Below are 22,652 nucleotides of genomic sequence, written 5' to 3'. Positions count from 1 at the left end.
CCTGTGCCCTACTCCCCATAGCTCTCATCAAAGGAGACAAAGGAGGCAATTGTTAAGGACAACATTGTGCCTGGTATACAATGTGTGCTTAATAAATGCTCGAATCCTCCCTTCTCCCCCCTTCCCCTAATTTCCCTTGGCAGAATGGTGCAGGAGCAGTGCTGTCAGAACCAACTGGAGGAGCTGCACTGTGCCACGGGCATCAATGTGGCCCACGAGGGGGACAGCTGTGACACCCCCCATAACACTTCCAGCTTCGAAGCCAAGTTCATCAAGGTGAGCAGCCCCTCTTCCTCCCTGCGTCCCCTGGAAACCCTGCTCCTGAGCCAGCTGCTCACTTTGGGGAAGCCCAGGAGGCTCCCTCCTGAGCCCTTTCTCTCTCCCTCCCCACCCTATCCTGGGGCACCTCCAGGCATCATAGTCCCCATTCTGCCCTGCGTCCAGTGCCCAAACGGGCCCAGGGCAGGAGGTCTGAGCTGCGTTTCTGAGAGGGGTCCAACAGGTAGCAATGGTTGGGGCCAGACCCCGAGACGCCTCATCTCCCTTGTCACCTCGCGTCCCATTCTCTGTCCTGCTATTGCCAAACACGTGCAAGCTCAGGAAAAGGAGGGGATGCTGGCCAGCTGGGTCTGTGGTCACCAGGGGAGAGGGCCAGAGCCCCTTGTGCACCCTATGGGAACTCTGGGGTCCAAAGGACTGGGTTCAAATTCACCTTTGAGGCACCCCCTGATGTGACTTCAGCAAAATCCCTTTGCCTCCCTGGGCCCTGGATTTCCTCATGTGAGATGAGAGGGCAGGACTGCCTGGCCTGCAAGGGCACTGCCAGCTCTGGGGCCCTAGCTTTCCTTTTCTTCTTCTACTACCAGGGAGAATGGGATGGCATGGGGTGTCTTTTCTGGGCTCAGGGCTTGAGAAGAGATTCAAGGGCATTTATCCCATCATCCAGAGCAGCTTTCTAAGTGCTGGCACCATCCCTGTCTGTGGCCATGAGAGCCATCTCTGCTCAGGGTGCCGATAGTCATGGGCACCATCCCTGCCTACAGTACACCAAAAGTCATGGGTGCTGTCCCATCGCTACCCATAGTGCGCAGTCACGAGCTCTGTCTCTGCCCACAGTGTGCCAGTGGTCATGGGCACCATCCCTGCCCACTGTGCAGCAAGCGGTCATAGAGCCCTACTTTCTTTTCTTTTCTTTTTCTTTTTCTTTCTTTTTTTTAGTAATTAGAACTTTATATTGACAGAACCCCTGCCAGGGTAATTTTTTACAGCATTATCCCTTACACTCACTTCTGATCCGACTTTTCCCCTCCCTCCCTCCACCCCCTCCCCCAGATGGCAAGCAGTCCTTTACATGTTAAATATGTCACAGTATTTCCTAGATACAATATACGTGTGCAGAACCAAACAGTTGTCATAGAGCCCTACTTTCAAAGGCCTCTAAAGGAGATGCCGGCTGTTCACGAATGGGGTTCTTGGTGGGAACACCAGCCAAGGTCCAGGCTCAGAGCTCCTTTCCAGGTGCAGGATTCCAGGCTCTCTGGCATTCCTGGGTGGGCTGAAAGGGGTCTCACACGTTGGCTCATGCCCCCACACCTATCCAAGCCAGGGGCTGTTTTTTCTTTTGGGATTGTGCCAGTAGACCAGACTCTGGATTCTGCTGAGAACATCTGAATGCCTGAGCCTCGATTTCCCAAAGGGCCGGGTCTTTCCCAGAATAGGTCAGTGAGAAAGGATCTAGAGAGAGGTGCCGCTTTGAAGGGGATTGATCCAATGCAGATGTGGTGATTCTGTTTTATAGAATGTCAGAGCTGGGAGGGGCCTGGGAACAGGGGATGTCAGAGATGGGAGGGGGCTTAGGACAGGGAAGATCAGATATGAGAGGGAACCTAGAACAGGGGATAATGAGCTGGGTAGGCCCTTAGAACAGGGGATATCAGAGCTAGGATGGAGCCTAAAATAGGGGATGGTAGAGGTGGGAGGGGTCAGCCGTATTATTTGGCTCTTTCCCCTCTTTTTATGGATGATGAAATAGAGGAAAGGGATTTGCTGCTTGGATAGTAAGGGACACAATAATCTGGACTAACACGAGGAATTGGACACACTGCTATTGTATATCTGCCTTATCCCTTCCCCCAAATTCTGGAGGAGGGGCACTCTGTGTTTGTTATTCCAACAGATTCCATCTGAATTTGTTCCTTGTTCTCTGTCATTTTGCCCAATCCCTGGGGCTGGGACGTGGTGCTCTCTCTCAGGCTCTCTCTGGCTGGGACGGCTGTAACTTCCAGAGGTTACAAGCCAGCTTCCAACCCAGGGCTAAGGGTTCCTAGGATTAGCAAGACAGAAGTCGCCCCTGCGCGATCCAGTTCCCTTTAAGCCTGCTGCCCCGATGGAAGCCAACCTGCCCCTTTCCCAGAAGTTTGTCAGTTCTGTGTGTCGGGAGGTATCATACAGGGAACGAGGGCCAGTCGGTCTGGCCCCTCGTGCCGGAGTCGGAGGAGGATGCTCTTGGGCAGTGGAGGTTGGACGAGACATCCTCTCAAAGCCTGTGCTTGTAGGTCTGAGGAAGGTCAGCTGAGGTGTCTCTGGGGAGCCGTGTCCTCAGCCAGGGGCCTGCCTTCATCCCTGTTTTTGAGAACCAGCAACATCTGAATGTTTCCAGCTACTCCTTACCTCCCACTGTGGGTCGAGATGAAGCGGGACCGGGAGGAAATAAGTTTTGGAAAATTAGATCGAGTCCAGTTGGCTGAGTCCCGGGAATGTTGGATGGGGAGATCAATTCTCCTGAAGTCAGTTTTCCCATTTGAAGCGATTATGGTTTGAGTAAATGCCTTTTACCCAGCAAACCTCTCAGCCTGTGCAGCCGGAGGCCAGGGGCGGGGGCCGCTGTCTGCCCGGGATTGCCTGCGATGGTCAAAGGGGAAGGAGCCTGCGATAATGGGAAGTCCGAGCAGATGTCTGGGGACTTGAAAGGAGGAGGAAGCACTCTGTGATTACAGCCTCGATCTCCATGATCCCCTTGATCCAGGGACCGCTCACTAGAGCTGGAAGGGCCCATCATGGGCGTCTAGGCCAGGGGTGGTGTTTTATAGATAAATAGACTGAGACCCAGCGGGGGTGGTCTGCCCAAAGGGGACATCTGATGTAAACGGGAGGGTCAGGACCGGCCCTCGGCTCCTCCTTGCAGGTCTGCGCCACAGCCTCTGAAGCAGCCTAGGCTGGTGGGAAGGGTTCTGTCCTGAGACTCAATCCCCAGGTCTGGCCCAGGACCCTAGAGGAGCTTGGGAGCCTCCCCGCTCCAAGGCCACGCTGCTGGTGCCAGACTCCGTTATTTCCTGGAAGCCGTTACTGACTTTTCCCTTGTTTTTGGCAGAAATGCTGTCACTGCTGCCTGCTGGGGAAGGCCGCCCAAGCCCAGGGCCAGAGCTGCGAGTACAACCTCATGATTGGCTACCAGTGCGGCCTCGTGTACCGGGCGTGCTGCGTCAAGGGCCAGGAGACGTCGGAGCTCGCCCCTGGGGACGTCGCGGTGCCCCCGGACACCAGTAATGCTCTCTCTTTATCCCTGGCCACCTGTGGCCGTCCCGATGGCCGACGGCTCCAGTATCTCTGCACTGATCAGAGCTGGGGGCTGTCTGTCTGCCTGTAAACCTGTCAGCCCATCTGTCTCCTGTCTGTCTGTCTATCTGCCTAGCTGTCTGTCAGCCTGTCTTCCTATAGCTATCGATTTATAAATCTATCAGCCCCTCTGTCTGTCTGCCTATATGTGATTATCAATCTGTCAGCTTGTCTTTCTGTCTATTTGTCTGAGTGTCTATATATATATTTATTTATCTTTCTATCTCTCTATCCATGTATCTGTTTCTTTCTCTGTAGATATTTGTCAGCCTGCCTGTCTGTCTCTTTTTTGATCTGTTTGTCCGTCTATCTATTCATTAATTCATTCATTCATTTGTTCATTCGATCATTTAATTGTTTATTTGGGGGGCACCCTTGTCCCATAAGTCCATTGGGGTGAATCCCCTGGCGTCCAGACTGATGACCGTTCCTTGGCATCTTGGGCAGTGGCCCGAGGGTCCGGTGAGTGACCTTTAACGTCTGGGTTCTTGTTCCTTTTCTCCCTCTACAGCTAAAACTCCCGAGGAGGAAATTGTGGACCAGGAAGACCCCTATCTGCATGACCGATGCCGAGGTAAGAGAAGGCGGCAGATTTCTGCTAGCCCTCCATTCAGCAAACATTTAGTGACTACTGTATACATGTAAGGGGGGCTGTTCTCTGCTTCCAGGAGACACAGGCAACATCCACAAACTCTCCCTGTCTCCTCAGCCCCCACCTGGCACAGAGTAGGCCCTTAATGAATACATGGTGGATGGATCCACATCTTGCCTGGAGCACTCCATGGACCTGATGGCCCACTCAGGTCCCCTTCCTCCAGGCACTTCCCTCTCTCTGGGAGTTCTCTTTTTAGGGATGGGGGCTGTCCTTGTAAGTCCAGTGAGGGCAGGGACCCTATCTTAGAGTCTCAGCCCCCAGAAGAAGGTTCAGATGTTTCCAGCACTTGGCATATGTCTGTTGATAAGGATTTAGCCATTCATCTATCCACTCACTTATTTACTCATTCATTCAACTGGTGTTATATGTCCTCGTGCCAAGCCCTGTGCTAGGGAGCTGGGGAGAGGCAAAGATGGAGAAAGACGGCCCCTCCCCAAGGAGCTTCCAGTGAGTGGTGGGATGTGACCCAGACACAACTAGGCAAGAAGGTCTACACAAGCCCCCCGGCTGGAGTTGGGCTCCTAGGCCAGAGACTAAGTAAGATCTAATCTTTTCATCTTACATTCGGCCTCAAGAGAGGCCATTTAGTCCACTGACTTAGTGAAAGGCCTTTTGGTCTTCAATCTATCTTTCATTTTTCCAAGGGGTTTTTCCAAAGAGTCTAGAAAGGGATTGAAAGAAAAATAGTTACTCAATTTTAAAGAAATATATGTAGAGAAGAGTAGTGGTTTCCCAGTGAAAAGATCCCAATCTGAGCTTGAGCAGCTGTGACTGTGAGAAAGCTACTTGCCTCTTCCTGCCTCAGTTTCCTCACCTGTAAAATGAGACTGATGATACTTGACCTCCCGAGGCTGTTGGGGTATCGTGATTGTTATAAAGAAAGAAAATCAAGATGGCGGAAGGTACGAGCTAGGGAAATGGGTTTGTTTGTCAGCGTCTGTGTTTGGGTTTCAGGCGGGGGTCCCTGCACTCAGCAGTGCCGAGACACGGGAAGCACGGTCGTTTGCTCCTGCTTTGTGGGCTATCAGCTGCTGCCTGACGGGGTCTCCTGTGAAGGTAATCCATCCCGAGGCTGAGGGTCCCCAGGATTTAGGGCTGTTGTTGTTACTACCCGTCTTGCCCAGGACTGCCTGCTCAGCCAGGGCTTCCCCACTACTCACGGACCCCTATTTCATGGGCTGCACAGTCAGCACCATCTCAGGGCATCTTCTTGTGCTGATCTAATAAACCAAAGGACTCCATGATCTAGTGGCCAACGCCATCCGGGTCCATCACGACCACTGTGCCTGAAATTGTTGTCACAGTTCACCCTCCACTTTCTACCTGTGGCTCCAGGCCCACATCCGTAGCCCGTGGACGCCCCTCAGGAAGACACAGAAATCCCATGATCAGCAATAGCCAACTGAAATCTGGGACAAAAAAAAGGTGGATTCTGTGGCCCTAGTGTCGCTTGTCCTACCATTCCACTGGAGGGCCAGGGATGTGTCTCCTCTGACCTGCTGCCTTTCCTCCCAGTTCCTCCCAAAGTTCCACTGGTTTTTGTAAATTATTCTCCCAGATACCAACGAGTGCATTACTGGCCTACACAACTGTCGCATCGGGGAAATATGCATCAATACCGTGGGATCGTTTCGCTGCCAAAGAGAGAGCAGCTGTGGGACGGGCTATGAGCTCATGGAGGACAACACGTGCAAAGGTACGTCCTGAACCTGGGCTGACTGTGGTGGGGGCAGTCAAGGCGAGATCTGGGGAGAAGATCCGACCACGCCCCAGCACAGCCGCTCTCATGCCACGAGACCCTCCCCTAGTTACCGGATAACGATAGCATCGTGGCAACCTCCTCAGCATGAAGTGGCAGGTGGGGGACGGGTCAGTCTCTTAGCCCCTTAAAAGTCCATGAAATGCTTTTTAAAGAGCCAAGCAGATTCTTTCTTTACTCACGCTTCAATTTGTGTCCGGACCCCTTCAGTTCTTTCTGTGGAGATGCAGAGCTTTGGTGTTCACAGGTCCTTTCAAGTCGTCTTGGAACTTTGTATTGCTGAGAATGTAAAGTCATCCACAGCTGGTCATCTTACACCATTGCTATGACTTTGTTCACAGTGCACTTCCCTTTGTATCAGCTCATAGATGTCTTCCCAGGTTTTCCTGAGACTATCCTGCTCCTCATTCCTCATGGAACACCAGGATTTCACACAATCACCACAGTCTGTTCAGCCATCCCCAGTGGATGGATGTCCCCTCAGTTTCCAATTTTTGCCCCCAGAAAAGAGATGCTATCAATATTTTTTTACATCAAGATTCTTTTCCTTTTCCTTTTTTATCTCTTTGGGATGCACGCCTAGTATTGTTATTGCTAGATCGAAGGGCATGCGTGGTTTTACGGCCCTTTGGACACAAGATGTTCCCCTCTTGCTGATAACAAGGCCGTCTTACCTTGACCACGGACTCCTGGAAAGACAAGGGTTGGTTCTGTTGCATTTCTGGGCCCATTGAGGAGACCGCCACCTTCGAGACCCAGAATGGGCTGAGCCTGGTCCCGCTGATACTCATGGCCAGGCCCCGCTGACTCGCCTTGTCCCCTTGGCCCCTCCTGCGTGTCTAGGGTCCATTTCCCCCTTGGGCAGTGCTTACAGCCCCTGGGTCCCCATCCTGTCCCCTTCCGATGCTGTCAGAGTGACCCATTCCTTCGTGTGCAGGTGGCTCCCAGTGTCGCCCCGTAGAACCTCCATCGCCTTGGAGCTTGTTGGATGCTCTGTGCGCTTCCCTGTCTCCTTCCTGCACACCTTCTTTCTTCCAGCCAGATTTCCCAGCGCTGCCCCTCCTTCCCCGCTCTGTGCTTCGGGGCATATGCTCCCGAGGCTTTGCCGCCCGGGAGGTCCTGCTTTAGGGCCCTTCTCCTGGCCAGACTTCTCCCTCTGCCGTCCTCGGGCACCTTCTCCTACCTAGGTGGGAGGATTCTGGGGAGGATTTTTTCCGGTGGTTTTCCGCAAACACTTTCCAAAAAGATTTTCTTCTTGACAAAAATATTGACTGAATTATATGGGAGGTGAAAAAAAGAAGAAAAATCTATGCTCATTTGGAACCGGGGAAGGAGTAAGTCTCACGCTGCCCCCTCACCCGCACCTGGCAGCTTCTTGCCTAGCTTAGCAGCGTCTGGGGCAGGGGAGATGGGGCCTGGTGTCCAGGCTCCTGGTTAGCCCCGGGTGCTCGTGTTCCCAGCCTGCTCCGGGGGGACGTGGCCACCTCTCCGGCCTCAGTGTCCTCGGTGGTTGACTGATAAGTGAGATTTCTTTGAAACTGAAGACAGTGGGATTTTTGTACATGATGGGCTTGGTCTTCACATCTCCCAATGGCTTGGTGACTGCTGAATGAATAAGCCGGGTCTGAGGTGCCTTAAGAAGGGCTCCAGAGGAGGCAGCAGGCTTCTTGCTGACGCTTGGGTTGTTGGGTTTTTTTGTTCCAGACATCGATGAGTGTGAAATTGGGATTCACAACTGCCTCCCCAACTTCATCTGTCAGAACACTCCAGGGTCTTTCCGCTGCCGCCCCAAGCTCCAGTGTAGGAGCGGATTCATTCAGGATGCTCTGGGCAACTGCATCGGTGAGGATGCCGCGTCTCCCCCACTAGCTTTCCTGAGCCCAGAGGGACTGTGGGGGGTCAGGCCTGTGGCTCATGGCCTGCTGAGGAATCATGATGAGCAGCAGAGGAGATCTGCTGAAAATGGAGGGTGTAGACAGGAGCCCCCTGCAATCTCTTAGGGGGAGTTCAGGGAAGCTCAAAAAGCACAAAAGATACTGCAACGATGCTGAATCACAGTCCTGAGCCCCTTCCTTGACATGCCCTGTTCTAAGCTCCCTTTCAGCCCTGACACCCCCTGTTCTAAGCTCCCTCCCAGCTCTGACATCCCTGTTCTAAGCTCCCTCCCAGCTCTGACACCCCCTGTTCTAAGCTCCCTCCCAGCTCTGACATCCCTGTTCTAAGCTCCCTCCCAGCTCTGACATCCCCTGTTCTAAGCTCCCTCCCAGCTGACACCCCCTGTTCTAAGCTCACCCCCCAGCCCTGACACCCCCTGTTCTAAGCTCCCCCCCAGCCTGACATCCCCTGTTCTAAGCTCCCCCCCAGCCCTGACATCCCCTGTTCTAAGCTCCCTCCCAGCCCTGACATCCCTGTTCTAAGCTCCCTCCCAGCTCTGACACCCCCTGTTCTAAGCTCCCTCCCAGCTCTGACACCCCCTGTTCTAAGCTCCCTCCCAGCCCTGACATCCCCTGTTCTAAGCTCCCTCCCAGCTCTGGCACCTCCTGTTCTAAGCTCCCTCCCAGCTCTGACACTCCCTGTTCTAAGCTCCCTCCCAGCTCTGGCACCTCCTGTTCTAAGCTCCCTCCCAGCCCTGACATCCCCTGTTCTAAGCTCCCTCCCAGCTCTGGCACCCCCTGTTCTAAGCTCCCCCCCAGCCCTGACATCCCCTGTTCTAACCCCTCTCCCAGCTCTGACATCCCCTGCTCTAAGCTCCCTCCCAGCCCTGACATCCCCTGTTCTAAGCTCCCCCCAAGCCCTGACATCCCCTGCTCTAAGCCCCCTCCCAGCTGATGGAGACTGCTTCTGTTCACTCCTACACTGGAAATGCTCATTATCAAGCCCTTCCTTCACCCAGGCGCTTCCTTCTTGGGTCTCTGAAGGTGCCGGGGGGTCCCTTGTATTGCTTGGCTCCTCACTGCCCTGCGCTGGCTCTCTTTACAAAGTCCCTTGCTGCACCAGGGGATTCTGGGGCTTAAAGCTGGTGGGCCGCAGCCCCCATCCAGATCAATGCCCGCCTTTCAGAGGGGGGCTCTGAGGTCTAGCCCAGGCGGACAGGGACCTGGGCAGGCGCGGGGCTCGGGCAGAGAGGGGCTCTGCCCTCCGGATGCCTCAGGCTGCCCTTTCCTTCTCCACCCTAGATATCAATGAATGTTTAAGCATCAACGCTCCATGTCCCATCGGGCAGACGTGCATCAACACCGAGGGCTCCTACACCTGCCAGAAAAACGTGCCCAACTGCGGCCGCGGCTACCACCTCAACGAGGAAGGCACCAGATGTGTAGGTGGGTACGAGGCGGCCGTGTCCCTGGCCACCTTCTGGAGGCCGGAGGTTCCCCCGGGGCATGACTCCCAACAAGACACCCACCTAGGCCTTCCGTCCCTCCCTCCCCCGCTTCTTTTCCCACCTTCTCTGCCTCCTTCCTCTCCTTCCCTCCTCCTCCCTTTCTGTCCTCCTTTACCTTCAGTCTGTCCTTCCCTAACCCTTACCCTTCCATCCTCTTCTTCCCTTTCCCTTTACTTTCCCCTTCATACCCTCCTTTCTCTTCAATCTGCCCTTCCCTAACCCTTACCCTTTCATCCTTCTCTTTTCCCTTCCCTTCCTTCTCCCCTTCTCTTCCTTAAAGAATCCTCCTTTACCCTTCTCTTCCCCTTTTCTCCTTCCCCTTCCCCTCCTCCCCTTCTCTTCCTTTAAGAATCCTCCCTTCCCCTTCCCTCCTTCCCCTTCCCTCCTTCCCCTCCCCTTCACAAGCCCCCCGCACAGCCAGGCTTCTGCAGCCCCTTTCTGTCTCTCCAGATGTGGACGAGTGCTCCCCTCCGGCCGAGCCCTGTGGAGCGGGACATCTGTGCATAAACACTCCGGGCAGTTTCCGCTGCGACTGCAAGGCGGGTTACTATTTCGATGGGATCAGCAGGACGTGTGTAGGTATGTGCTCAGCTGGCCTGCGGCTGCCTTGGCCCGGTCCTCGCCGCCTGGGGCCTGACGAAGGAGGCCTTCACTGTTTGTGGTCGCTCCGGGGAAGGGCTGGAGGCGGAGGCCCCCTCACCGAGGCCGGAGAGGCCGTCGGGGCCAAGGGAAGCCAATTCGGCCTCAAACCGGGAAGGTCTGTGTCCGCTTCCCGGCCCGAGCTGCGGGATCTTGTGCTAGTCCCTGGACTCGCGTTTGCAGAAAAAAGCGGGCAGGCAGGGGACGGGCAGTACCAGATCTCGGGCTCTGACACCGAGACGGAACCGTCGAAATGGCTGGGCCCTGGGCAAGATGCAGGTGGTACCGCCATGTCTGGAAGCAAACAAACGCTAGCTTTCTGTCTGATAAATGCAAAGGTCCCAGCTCTGTGGCCAAGAACTCAAATTATTGCAAAAAACTGCAAAGCAGCTTGGTTGAAACTGGGTCTAAATCAACATATCCCACTGAGAGAGACTCCAAAGGGCATGAGACTTAGCTAGAAAAGGTGACTTCATCATCATGTTAGAAGAACGGGTCCCCAGGTAGGGGAAGAGTTCTGATTGCACAAGGTGAGATGGACAATCGTGATGCTACAGCGTTGAAAAGTTTTTATACAAACAAAACCAAAGCAGCTAAAATGAGAATGGACTCGGATAAAAGGGGCTAAAGCTTTGCGGCATGTTTTTCAGACATAGGTCTAATTTTGAAGGCATAGAGGGAATTGATTCAGTTTTAGAAAAATAACCATTTCCTTTGCTAATAAATGGTCAAAAGATGTGAATAATAGGCAGTTTTCAGTGGATTAAATCAAAACTTTCAACTGTCACATTTTAAAAATGATCTAAATCTCTAATCATTAGAAAAATGTAAATTAAAACAACTGTGAGATACCATCTTACTCAGAAGATAACAGAAGTTAACTTTTTAACCAAGTTAAACAAAGCTAACCAAAAAGAAAATGATTAATGGAGGACTATGGGAAAATGGAGGCGGTAATGCATTGTTGGTGGAGTGTGAAATGCTGCAGTCGTTCTGGAGAGCGCTTTGGAACTGTCCAAAGAGCTATAAAACTGGGCATCTCTCTGATCTGCTAGGTCCGTATCCCAGAGAGATCAAAGACAGAAAAAGGACCTATGATAAAACTACCGAGAGCGGTTCTTTTTGTCGTGACAAATAAGTGCAGATTGTAGGGACGCCCATCATTGGGGAAAGGCTGGGCCAGCTGTGATTTATGAAGCGGTATTCCACCGTTATAAAAATGATGAGCAGGCGGATTTCAGAAAAACCTGGAAAGAGTCACATGAACTGATGTAGAGCAGAATCAGAACAGTCTCTTCTGTAACAACATTGTCAAGACAAACAGCTTTAAAAACGCAGTATTGCTGATTGACGGAATGGCCTAGTCCCGTTTCAGAGGTCTCCTGGTGAAACACATCGTTTGCCTCCAGAGAGAAAGCTGATAGGCTTAGAGAAAGGCAATGTTGGTTTGTTTGGACGCGGTCGATGTGGGAATTTGTAACAAGGGTTTAGTTTTTTTTCAGTTTCTCAGTGTTGGGGAAGAGGAAGAAAAGGAGGAGAAAGAAGGTAGATTTTCATTTGAAAATTTAATTTAATTTAAAAAAGAAGTATCACTGACGTGCAAAACAGTTGGATTTGAATTTGGGATCAGAGCATTTGGTCTCAGGTCTGGCTCTTTTGCTTGGAGACGTTGAGCGTAGTTTTCCTCATCTGTAAGATCGAGGAGAATGGACCAGGGGGTTCTTGGCTAACAAGAGTTATCTCTAGGCTTCATTGGAAGAACTTTTATTTGATACTTTCCATCTCTGGGCTTCGGTCTTTCTCATCTGTGAAGCGGCACTAGACCTTACAGTGATGTGTCCAGCCCAGGTGCTGGGCAACTTGACTGGGGGAGGAGGCTGTCCCGTGGTACCTGGCGGGAGCCATCAGCCCCACTCCCTGTCCTCCCCGCAGATATCAACGAATGCCGACGCTACCCTGGGCGTCTCTGCGGCCACAAGTGTGAAAACACCCCGGGCTCCTACCACTGCAGCTGCACGGTGGGCTTCAAGCTTTCTTCTGACGGCAGGTCCTGCGAAGGTGAGAGGGGAGGGTCGCGGGCTCCCTCTGTGAGCCAGTCCCACCCACCGCCCCAACTGGGTCTTCCTCTCTGAAGGGGCACGTGGCCTCTCCTCTGAAAATGGAGCTAACCTTCGAGCGCCCCCCAAATCTGCACCCCCTCTTCTCAGGTTCCTGAGGACATTCTGTGTTCCAAGATCCTTCTCAGCTCCAACCCGATCTTTCCTTCCCTGTTCCAAGGCTCCTTCCAGCTCTGCCCTCCCAGGTTCTAAGCTCTTCCCATGCCTTGACATTCAGTCTCCTTGGCTCCCCCAGCCCTGACCCTCCCCGTTCTAAGCTGTCTCAGGTCTCCCTCGGTAGGATGTGGATGCAGGTATCCGGGCTCCCTCTTGTTCCCTGCATCCGGAAGGGCCCGTTTCTCTTCCAGACTTGAACGAATGCAGCAGCAACCCCTGCAGCCAAGAGTGCGCCAACGTGTACGGCTCATACCAGTGCTACTGCCGCCGGGGCTACCAGCTCAGTGACGTGGATGGGATCACCTGTGAAGGTGGCGTTTCCTGGCTGCGGGAGGGGAGGCCGGGGGTGAGGGAGGGGGGAGTCCTGGGGTGTGGGGGAGGGGGGAGTCCTGGGGTGTGGGGGAGGAGAGTCCCCGGGGCGAGGGAGGGGGGGCCCATGGGAGAGCCACTGGGAAATACTTTCACCTGAGAAATTTCTTATTCATTCATTCATTCATTCATCGAACCCATTGATTAGGACGGGATGGGCCCCAGATGGTGGGGGAACAGCGGGCTGTGGGACGTGTGTTTGAGGGAGGGTCCAGGGTCCTTTGTCGTCCTGGGGGAAGTTGGGATGGCATTTGGGAATGATACCTGATAAAGGGCCAAGCCTTTAAGTGAAAGCTACAGACCTCAGGGCTGGAAGGGCCCTCCTCTGTCCCCTAATCCCTCCCTCTGGCCAGGGCCCTCCATGGGAGATAAGGGAGGGGAGGGGGGCCTTCTCAGGGAATAAAAGGGGGCTTCGGGCAAAGTCCTGCAGCATGGCCACTGGGAAGCCTTTGTTTATATTGAAATGAAATCTGCTTCCCCATAGCCTCTACTGCAAAGCTGGGAGGCCTAGGGAACATCTCTGGAATTGGGGTGCGCTCATCATGCCCCGATCCTGTCCCGGGTCCTCAGGCTGCGAGACCTGGCAAGCTGCCTCAGTTTTCTCCTCTCTAAAATGGGCAGGATAACAGTGATGATGGTGGCGGTAATGGCTTTGCCGCCAACCAAAGTGGTCATCCTGCCTTCTCCTCCACAGATATCGACGAGTGCGCGCTGCCCACGGGGGGACACATATGCTCCTACCGCTGTATCAACGTGCAGGGGAGCTTCCAGTGCCAGTGCCCACCCACAGGCTACAAGCTGGCACCTAACGGGCGCAGCTGCCAAGGTATGTCCCGGGAGGCTCGGCAGGGGGCTGGGCTGCTGGGGGTGGCCACGCTGCTGAGGGTGGCCACAGACCCGTGGGCCCGGCTGGGGGCGGCCACAGACCCGTGGGCCCGGCTGGGGGCGGCCACAGACCCTCTGGGCCTGGCTCTTTTTCCTGTCCTTTGGCTCTTCATACCTTCCCCCATCTTCTCTGTTTCTGTCTCTCCTTGTCTCTCTATCTCTGTCATCTCTGTCTGGATTGTGGGTTCAGATCCTTGCTCTGTGAGGCGAGGCAGAGACCTTCCTTCTGGAACTCAGACCCGAGTCTGTAAAATAAGGGAGATGGATTTCTTACCCTCCTCAGTGCCAGCTCCTGTGATGGTAGGAAGGCAGAGGAGGGAGGCCATGGAGAAGGGGCAGGAAGGATGGAGATCCCTGAGACCTTCGAGACAACGTGAGGGCCTTCCCAAGGGGGAGGAGGAGGCTCCTCAGGAAGAAGCTGCTCTGGTCACGAGGGTCCTAGATCACGTAGGCTCAAAGCAAGCCAGAGAAATAAGCCAGAAGAGTCCTCAGGGACCACTGAACTCATCTTACAGATGGGGAAACTGAGGGCGAGAGAGAGCTTGCCATCTCAGAGTAGGAGCCAAGAAGGGACTTTGAAATTCAAAATGAGAGCCAGTTGTCTTGTGGCAGACACTCCCACCCCTGCAGCTGCTCCAGGGATGACACAGGCCTTTGTTCCAGTTCCACATCCTCCTTTTCCTTCTCGCCTCAAATAGATCCAACATACACCAGAAGGAGGCAGGTCCCATGAAAGACAAAAAAAAAAAAAATAATAATCCCAGAAGGAGGCAGATCCCATGAAAATAAAAAAAAATAATCCCAGAAGGAGGCAGGTCCCATGAAAGTAAAAAAAAATAATCCCCGAAGGAGGCAGGTCCCATGAAAGTAAAAAAAAATAATCCCAGAAGGAGGCAGGTCCCATGAAAGTAAAAAAAAATAATCCCCGAAGGAGGCAGGTCCCATGAAAATAAAAAAAATAATCCCAGAAGGAGGCAGGTCTCATGAAAATCAAAATAATAATCCTAGAAGGAGGCAGATCCCATGAAAGTAAAAAAAAAAAAAATCCTAGAAAGAGGCAGGTCCCATGAAAGTAAAAAAAAAAATAATCCCAGAAGGAGGCAGGTCCCATGAAAATCAAAAAAATAATCCCAGAAGGAGGCAGGTCCCATGAAAATCAAAATAATAATCCTTGAAGGAGGCAGGTCCCATGAAAGTAAAAAAAAAAATCCCAGAAAGAGGCAGGTCCCATGAAAGTAAAAAAAAAAAAAATAATCCCAGAAGGAGGCAGGTCCCATGAAAGTAAAAAAAAAAATAATCCCAGAAGGAGGCAGGTCCTGTGAAAATAAAAAAAAAATAATCCCAGAAGGAGGCAGGTCCTATGAGATCAAGAAAACAATCCTTAGCAGGATTCCTATTTATTAGGCATCCACCATGTGCCTGCTCCAGGCTAAGCCAGTGTCCTTGAGAAGTCGGCAGCTAATGGGTTTTTTATTAACCAATATTATTCTAAGTTTAGAGGGAAAAACTATCCCACCTGCCAGAGTCTGCTTGTCCACTTGGCCATCTCTGGAGCTCAGCGGAGCCCATTTAATAGGGGTTCTTGACAAAGCTCTATGAGGTTTGAGCTAAAAATTCCTATCGGCGTCTTAAGCAGTAAATAATTGCAAAACAGAACGAGTTGGGTACTCAGTAACCTGGGGTTCACAGCACATTTGTTTTTGTTGACAGAGGTCCAAGAACAAACCCCCTGGGAAGTGCGGCCCTAGCGCAGCGACTTCCAAGTCACAGTCTGTAGAGTTCTTGAGTGCAGGAGTTTGTCAGGACTGGGTGAAGGCCCCGGGTTAGATTACTCGGACACTTAACCCCGGGGCGCACTAGGCCACTTCCCTGGGGAGTCATTTCCCCAAAGGCCTCCCTCTCTCTTTGACCACCCCCTTCAAAGGCTCTCTCTCCGAGCTGGTCGGGGAACTTCCTGGTTACTCCTGTGACCCCAAGGAATCAGAGACTTCTTTCTTCAGCCCCCCCCCGGGGACCTGGAGAAAGAGGGGCCGGCTGTGAGGTGGCTCCCGCTGGGGATTCCAGGGGCCAGGGTCACTGAATGGGTGTTGCCTTGGGCAAGATGAGATCTGTTAAAGACTTAATCCTAAAAAGGTCCTCTCCCCCTGTGTCTGGAGCCGTCTGGAGGGAAGGGTAGCAGCTAGCGGACTCAGAACTCGGGGTTAAAGGCGGATTTCTCGAGCAGACTTTAGGAGGCCAGAACTGCAGGGATGCCAGCAGGAGATGGAAGGTGTCGGAGCTGTAGCTGGATCCGGGCCTTCCCTTCTGTGGTGACCGAGGCAGATCCGGGCCCTCTGATTCCAGGCCCCAAGGTCTCTGTGCCAGGCGGGGGCCCATCCCTGCTCCGCGTGCCCTGCCAGCCCCAGCCCAGGGCTCTGCAGTCCAGGTCACTGCGCAGGGATCTGGGGATATGGGGCCGAAGGGCGCCGGAGGGTGGGGTGTCCGCACTGATGCTCTTGTTCCCCGCCAGACATTGACGAATGCGCCGCCGGCAGCCACAACTGCTCCATCAACTCCACCTGCTTCAACATCCAGGGCAGCTTCCGCTGTCTCTCCTTTGAGTGTCCCGAAAACTATCGCAAATCTGGCGACACGTGAGTAGCCGCGCTCCGGTGGGGGGGGGGTCCACTGGGGACCGGCGGGGGCGGGGGTGACCCTCAGAGCTGAGCTGACTGGAGAAAGCCTACTTACTCCCTTCCTAGGATGAGAAGCTCACTCTCTTCCCATTAAAAAAAAGCTTCTTCCGACGTCCAATTTGGGGTGCCGGTGAATATATGGAGAAGGCGGTTAGATGGAACAGAAAGAACACAGGGTCTCCAGTCCGGAGCATTGGGTGGAAACTCTGTCCCGGTTATTTACTTTTACTGGAGCCGGGCAGATCAGCTCCCCTGATAGAACTTTGATCACCTGTCAAGTCAGCCAGTGGGTGAGCTCTCTGGGGTTCCTGGGGCCGCCCCCCAGGCTGGGCGGGGCACACATTGCCCACATTTCTCCCAAGTTCTATCCCATGAGGGTGTCCGTGGTCTTTCTGCCTGTGGGTCCAGGTTACCTGGCACGTGGGAGCCACTTCCTGGTTGTGCTTTCTGGTGGCTTGATGCCCAAAGAGCCCTGATTTCTTCAGAAAGAGACCTTCTTTTAATGCTATTTTAAAGTACCATTTAGTGAGGAAAATGGCATGGGGGTTTTGTAGCTCTGGGATTGGTGGAGATGAATAAAAGTTCTGTGATCATGTGATCATACAGGGCAAGCCCCTCCCCAAAACTTCCCTGTTAGCTGCTGAGTTTTTCAGCCTTGTTTTCAAAGCCCTGCACAAAGTGGCACCTTGCCTCTCAGAATATTCACCATGTGCATGTTCTTATAACTGGGGAACCCTGCAGGGGTCTATGGATAAAATTCAGGGAACTCATTAACTTGGATGAGGTAAAAAAATGACATCTTTAAAAACAGAATTGGTTTTCTTTGCAATCTGGTGTATTTTGGAAATTTAGAAATATTCTAAGAAGGGGGCTAGCATAATCCCAGGCTGCCAAAGAGGCCCGTGATGCACATGGGGTAAAGGGTCCCCCTGTTTTAGATGTACTGGACTACACATACATGCTCATCACTGTCCAGACTGCGCACCTTTGCTTCTATGGTTTTGTTTCCCTTGGATGCCCTCCCTTTTTGCTCGATGAATTTCCCATGGTCCTTTAAAGCGGAGAGGCTTTTCAGGCAGCATGGACTAGTGTAGAGAGAGTTGACCTCGACTTCAGGAAGAGCTGGTCTCCTGCTGGGCAAATCTTTTAAGCTGTGAATCTCTGGCCAACTTCTGAAGATGTTTAGATGTCAAAGAAGGTGCCTCCTGACATTGAGAGAGTACATCCCTCACTTGGGAGTTCTTTACAGCAGAGGGCTCAAACAGGAAGCCCCAGCAAGTGCCCAACTATCTCACGTGAGAGCTGGATTAAAATGCTCTTTCTGAGTCTGTTGCCATTGCCCCACAGGAGGGAGATTACAAACTTTAGCTAAAAGCTCCTCTACTCCTTGAAATTTGTCCTGATCCTGTCGGTTAAAAGATACTTAAAAGGCTTTTTCTCATAGTTCTAGCCCCCTTTCAGCCAGTCTCCCTGTATTTGCTTGTACAAATGCTGTCTGCCAATTAGGTCGTGCATTTTTTATGGGGATACTGTCCAATTACGTCTTCGATCGCCCTTCCCTTCCCCAGCGTTGTACGTAGCAGGGACTTCAGAAATTCATCAAGCTGACTTGAAACCAATCCCAGACCAGTCACAAAAGGACTTTTAGAAACATTTGAAGGGGGAATAAAAAGCACTGTTACTGTTAGAAGCTCCTATAAGGAGCTCCAGACCTGTAGCCAGGAGATGGTTGGAATCCAGACTGTGTGGGTTGCTTCCTTCACACTCTGGGCCTCAGTTTTCACCCCTGTAAAATGATCAGAGTGGAGTTCAGATTTGAACTCAAGTCTTCCTGACTTCAGGGCTGTACCACCTACCTACCCCTTTGGTGTCTCTTTCAAGAGGTATTAGATGTATCCTTTCAATTTCTATTTTGCCTTCTGATTTTAGAATATCAAGGCAGTTTTCCTTGATAATTTCTTGAAAGATGATCTCTAAACTTTTTTTTTTTTGATTCTGGCTTTCAGATATTCAATAATTTTAGTTTAAAAATTTTTTTATTATAGCTTTTACTTTACAAGTTATATGCATGGGTAATTTTTCAACAATGACAATTGCAAAACCTTTTGTTCCAACTTTTCCACTTCTTCCCCCCACACCTTTCCCAGATGGTAGGTTAACCAATACTTGTTAAATATGTTAAAGTATAAGTTAAATACAATATATGTATACATTTTGCTGTATAAAAAGAGTCACACTTTGAAATAGTGCACAATTAGCCTGCGAAGGAAATAAAAAATGCAGGTGGACAAAGGTAGAGGGATTGGGAATTCTATGTAGTGGTTCATAGTCATCTCCCAGAGTTCTTTCGCTGGGTGTAGCTGGTTCCGTTCATTACTGCTTCATTGGAACTAAATTGGTTCATCTCATTTCTGGAGATGGCCACGTCCATCAGAATTGATCATCGATGATCTCCTGGTCCTGCTCATTTCACTAAGCCAGATATTCAATAATTTTAAAGTTATCTCTCTCGAGTCTATTTTTCCAAGTCAGGTGTTTTTTCGGTGAGATATTTCACATTATCTTCTATTTTTTTCATTCCTTTGGTTTTGTTTTGTTTCTTGATTGTTCATAAAGTCATTTGCTTCCATTTCTCCAATTCTGCCTTTTAAGACATTTTTCTCCTCGTTGGCTATTTTTTTTTAAACCATCTGGCCTAGTCCTCTTTTTAAAGTATTGTTTTCTTCAGGTGTGTGTGTGTGTGTGTGTGTGTGTGTCTCCTTTACCAAGCTGTCAACTTTTTCTCATTTTCTTAGATTGTTTTCATTTCTGTTCCCAATTTTTCCTCTACCTCTCTTGATTTTTAAAAATCTTTTTCTGAGATCTTTCATGGCCTGAGACCAATTCATATTTTTCTCAGAGGCTTTGGATGCAGCAGTTTTTACTTTATCTTCTTTTAAAAAAATTTTTTTTCTGGTTACACTTATATAGTAGCTTTTTAAATACACATTTCTTTATGAATCATGTTGAGAGAAAAATCAGAAAAGGGAAAAACCATGAGAGAGAGGAAAAAAAACCCAAATCTCCACAGTTCTTTTTCTGAATGCAAGATGGCATTTTCTGTCCAAAGTTTATTGGGATTGCCTTGGATTGTTATCTTCTTCCGAACGTGCATTTTGATCTTCTGTGTCACCATAATGGCTTTCTATGGTCAGAACATTTTTTCAGTTATCTGCTCATTTCCCTAGCCTCTTGACTTTTAACCCTTTGTTAAAATAGGGCTCTGCTTCCAGGGTGGAGGGCACACTGCCCCAGCTTCAGGGGTTTGTGCAGCTGTTTTCCGAGATGCTTCTAGAGACGTAAATTTTCAGTTCTTTCGAGTTATGATCTAAGGACAAATGTATTTCCCAATCTCCTGGCCCGTGCTCTGCTCTGTGAGTGATCCCAAGCACTCTTTTCTGCTCTGGGACTATGATGAGGGGCCCGGCTTCACTGTGCCCACAAGCTCTGCTGTTCTAGGGCTTCTCCTTATCCTGGGACCGGCACCAGGACTGTGACCTGGATTGGAGTGTGGGCAAAACAACAGAGTCCCGCCTCGGTGCTAGCAAAGAGAGCCCTATGATCCTTTTGACCAGTTGTTTGACCCCTTCCCGTGTGTGGCTAAGATCTCATGCTCTGATTTAGTGACTCCCAAGGCCCGTTCCCGGATTTCCGGGGCTGCGCTGTCCTGACCCAGCCCATACCAGACCAGATTCCACGCTCACCCGGGTTCGACACAACCTTCCTGCTGACCTAAGTTGTCTTGGGCTGGAAAATCACTTCACCCCCTCCTTCTGGGCATTCTGATGCTGCAGGAAGTGCTTTATGGCATTATTTAAAGGGCTTTGGGGGAGAGCTCAGGTGAGTTGCTGCTTTTTCCCCCTCCGTGTTGGCTCTGCCCGCTCTCCATCATTTCTTTCATTACCACATCTCATCTGTCCTGTTCTGTAGTCTTGTCTCAAGTCTCCATCCACGACCAGTCTGGCTCTGACCATTTGGCTCCCCCAGCTTCTAACGGGGGTGAGAGACAGTGGCCCCGCAGGGCTCCGAAGAGTGGCCAAGCTGCCCTGCAAAGCGTGGGGAGGAACGGACCAGAGTCCTCTTGGGCACGTAAAGCTCTTCCCAGCTTGGCCCCTCCTACCTTGGTGGCTTTCTTATATTCTCCCTTCTCTGTGCCCTCTTGAATCCTAGGCCCCCTCCCCTTTCTCCTCCTCTTCTTTATCTTCTACAATTATAAGCCCAGGACATTTCAGATAAAGCTGACTCCATAGGAAAGCCCAGCCACTTTGTCCCAGTAGCCTCGTTCCGGTGGGCTACTGTAGAAGGGCCGTGACTCTCGGGGAAGCTCTGCTGTTCCGGGACCCAATCCCAGTGATAGTACCAGACTGTTAGGTGCCCCGGGCCCCCCAGAAGTTGGAGCTCAGCCAGGGCCCCTCAGAGAAGCTATTCCGAGGCAGCTTTTCATAATGGCTCCTCCACACTGCCACCAGCCGCCTGGTGGGAGGATGGAGACGGCGGGCAGCAGCTGTGTCACAGAGCATCCCCCTCTGGGAACACTGCAGGGGGACAACCTGGTCTCTCCCAGACTCCTTGCCTTTGCCCGCTGTGACTTTCATCATCCAGGATCCCCCCTCGGAGGGGTCCGGGCTCCTGCCTTCACCCTGAAAGCCGAGGTAGTTCGCCCAAACCAGCCACAGCGTTTCCTTCTTGCTGGTGGCTGTTGAAGGGTGGTGGTCATTGTTCTGAATGAGGTGGGGTTTGATCCTGGAGGATGCGTGGAACATAAACGAGAACAACACTGGGACTGGGAGTAAAGAAAAAAGGAGGAAAAACAAATTTGTATTGAGCTGATGGAACAGGATTTTCAAGCCTTTTCTTCATGGCACCCCTGGGAGGGAGCGCGGGTGTGAGGGAGGGTCCTCTTTGAAAAAAGTGCCAGACCTGGCTGTCAAAGGGCATTCCCAGGTTTTACACCCCTTGGAAGGCTCGGTTTGCCCGGGGCACAAGAAATCCTCAGCAATACTCCCCTTTCCCCTGGGTCCCTCCCCCATCATTTCTGTCTTTGTACCTGGCCCTAAGACATGGCTAAAGCCAATGGCACCCGCCATCCAGGGGTTGGCCCAGAGAACCCCAAGACCCTCCCGGGAGAGGGCGCGTGTGGTCACTGGCAGCAGCTGCCTTTATAAAGCACCTGAGGCTGGCAAAGTGCTGCAAAAATCTCATTTTACAGATGAGGGAACTGAGGCACAGTGAAGTTGGTCACAGCTAGTACGTGTCTGAGCCTGGTTTGAACTTGTGTCTGTGCAGAGGCCTAACCGTGGTACCACTCGGGGGAGAGGGGCTGCAGAGAGAAGGGGAGGAGGAATGCGAAGGGCCCCCAAGACTTCAGACCTGGCTCTCCAGACTGCCCCCTCCTCACTGTGAGCACCCAGCTTGTGAGGGGTGCCTGAGCCCGGGTGGGGCTGCTGCTTTCCCCCGAAGGAAAGTCTAAGTGGGGCCCCCAAGGGCTACTGAGCATGGAGGAGGGGACGGGGGGGGGGGGGCTCAGATTAGTGAGTGGCCAAGAATGCTTCTGCACCCCCTTTGCAGCTAAGGAACCTGGGGACAAGGAAGGGAACTCGCTTATCCATGGTCACGTAGTCCACAAATGGCAAGGCTAGCTTTCTCCTGTCTTTTTCTTCCTCCCTTCCTCCCTCCCTTTTTTCCTCCCTCTCTCCCTGTCTGTCTTTGCATCTCTCTCACTTTCCCCCTCCTCTTCTCTCTCCCTCTTTCTCCCCTTCCCCCTCCTCTTCTCTCTCCCTCCCTCCCTTCTTCCCTTTCCTTCTCCCTCCCTCCCTCCCCACCTCTCCGTCCCCCTCCCTTTTCTTTTCCCCAGGGACCATATAAGTTCCAACCCTCCACGATATGTGGTTGGGAAAGTCTCTCCCGCCTTGAACTTTTCCAGACTGTGCTTCTTCAGTTACATTTTCCCAAGCCCCCTTTCCCTGCTCCCCGGCCCCCCGTGGCTCTCGCATGCCCACAGCGCCGCTTACTGACCAGATGATGAAATAACGCACCAGATGCTAATAGGGCTGCCCTGGAGCCACCTCAGTCGGCCCAAGGGCTCGAAGCCTTCGGTAGGAGCCATCATTCCCTGCCTTGGGGAGTAGTCCCCGCCCTGTGTCCTGCTGGTTCTGGTCTTCTTCGCCCCCTCCAGTGTTGCCCTCCCCTAATCCCTGGATGGTACCCCGAGTATCCCCACAGCAGCCTCGGTACAAATTAAGGGCTGGAAGATGGTTCCGAATCCCCCCACTCTTGTTTAGGTGAAGAATAGGTCCTAGATGGCCAGCCCACCCATAGGTGAGTAGAGGCAGTCAGGATTCACACCCAGGACTCTGTATTC

The 22,652-nt window shown here is 52.0% G+C and overlaps 1 protein-coding gene and 2 long non-coding RNA genes across 5 annotated transcripts in view; 2 read left to right on the top strand and 1 right to left on the bottom strand.

Annotated features, from left to right (window-relative positions):
• Nucleotides 1–22,652, top strand: part of FBLN1 (fibulin 1) — a 56,536-nt gene that overhangs the window by 17,171 nt on the left and 16,713 nt on the right. For both annotated transcript variants that reach the window (XM_051962877.1, XM_051962878.1), the window contains exons 3-14: nucleotides 144–276; nucleotides 3,371–3,542; nucleotides 4,127–4,189; nucleotides 5,225–5,326; nucleotides 5,829–5,966; nucleotides 7,734–7,871; nucleotides 9,206–9,349; nucleotides 9,862–9,990; nucleotides 11,983–12,108; nucleotides 12,515–12,634; nucleotides 13,387–13,518; nucleotides 16,087–16,210. In XM_051962877.1, coding sequence (XP_051818837.1) covers nucleotides 144–276; nucleotides 3,371–3,542; nucleotides 4,127–4,189; nucleotides 5,225–5,326; nucleotides 5,829–5,966; nucleotides 7,734–7,871; nucleotides 9,206–9,349; nucleotides 9,862–9,990; nucleotides 11,983–12,108; nucleotides 12,515–12,634; nucleotides 13,387–13,518; nucleotides 16,087–16,210 — 1,521 coding nt within the window. The remainder of the gene's footprint in view (nucleotides 1–143; nucleotides 277–3,370; nucleotides 3,543–4,126; nucleotides 4,190–5,224; nucleotides 5,327–5,828; nucleotides 5,967–7,733; nucleotides 7,872–9,205; nucleotides 9,350–9,861; nucleotides 9,991–11,982; nucleotides 12,109–12,514; nucleotides 12,635–13,386; nucleotides 13,519–16,086; nucleotides 16,211–22,652) is intronic.
• Nucleotides 12,016–13,789, bottom strand: LOC127538985 (uncharacterized). Its single transcript, XR_007947801.1, has 3 exons — nucleotides 13,693–13,789; nucleotides 12,577–12,648; nucleotides 12,016–12,100 (listed from the first exon to the last, which is right to left on the bottom strand). It is a non-coding gene; the product is annotated as an uncharacterized LOC127538985 (long non-coding RNA).
• On the top strand, nucleotides 13,529–14,863 carry LOC127538982 (uncharacterized). Of its 2 annotated transcripts, none has more exons than XR_007947799.1 (3): nucleotides 13,529–14,301; nucleotides 14,393–14,801; nucleotides 14,848–14,863. It is a non-coding gene; the product is annotated as an uncharacterized LOC127538982 (long non-coding RNA). The 2 variants fall into 2 exon arrangements; XR_007947798.1 differs by having other exon boundaries at nucleotides 13,529–14,392; nucleotides 14,434–14,801; nucleotides 14,848–14,862.

This window comes from Antechinus flavipes, chromosome 5 (assembly GCF_016432865.1).
Source record: "Antechinus flavipes isolate AdamAnt ecotype Samford, QLD, Australia chromosome 5, AdamAnt_v2, whole genome shotgun sequence".
NCBI classification, from domain to species: Eukaryota; Metazoa; Chordata; class Mammalia; order Dasyuromorphia; family Dasyuridae; genus Antechinus; species Antechinus flavipes.
The sequence above is the reverse complement of the archived record's forward strand: the minus strand, read 5'-3'. Positions and strand labels throughout refer to the sequence as shown.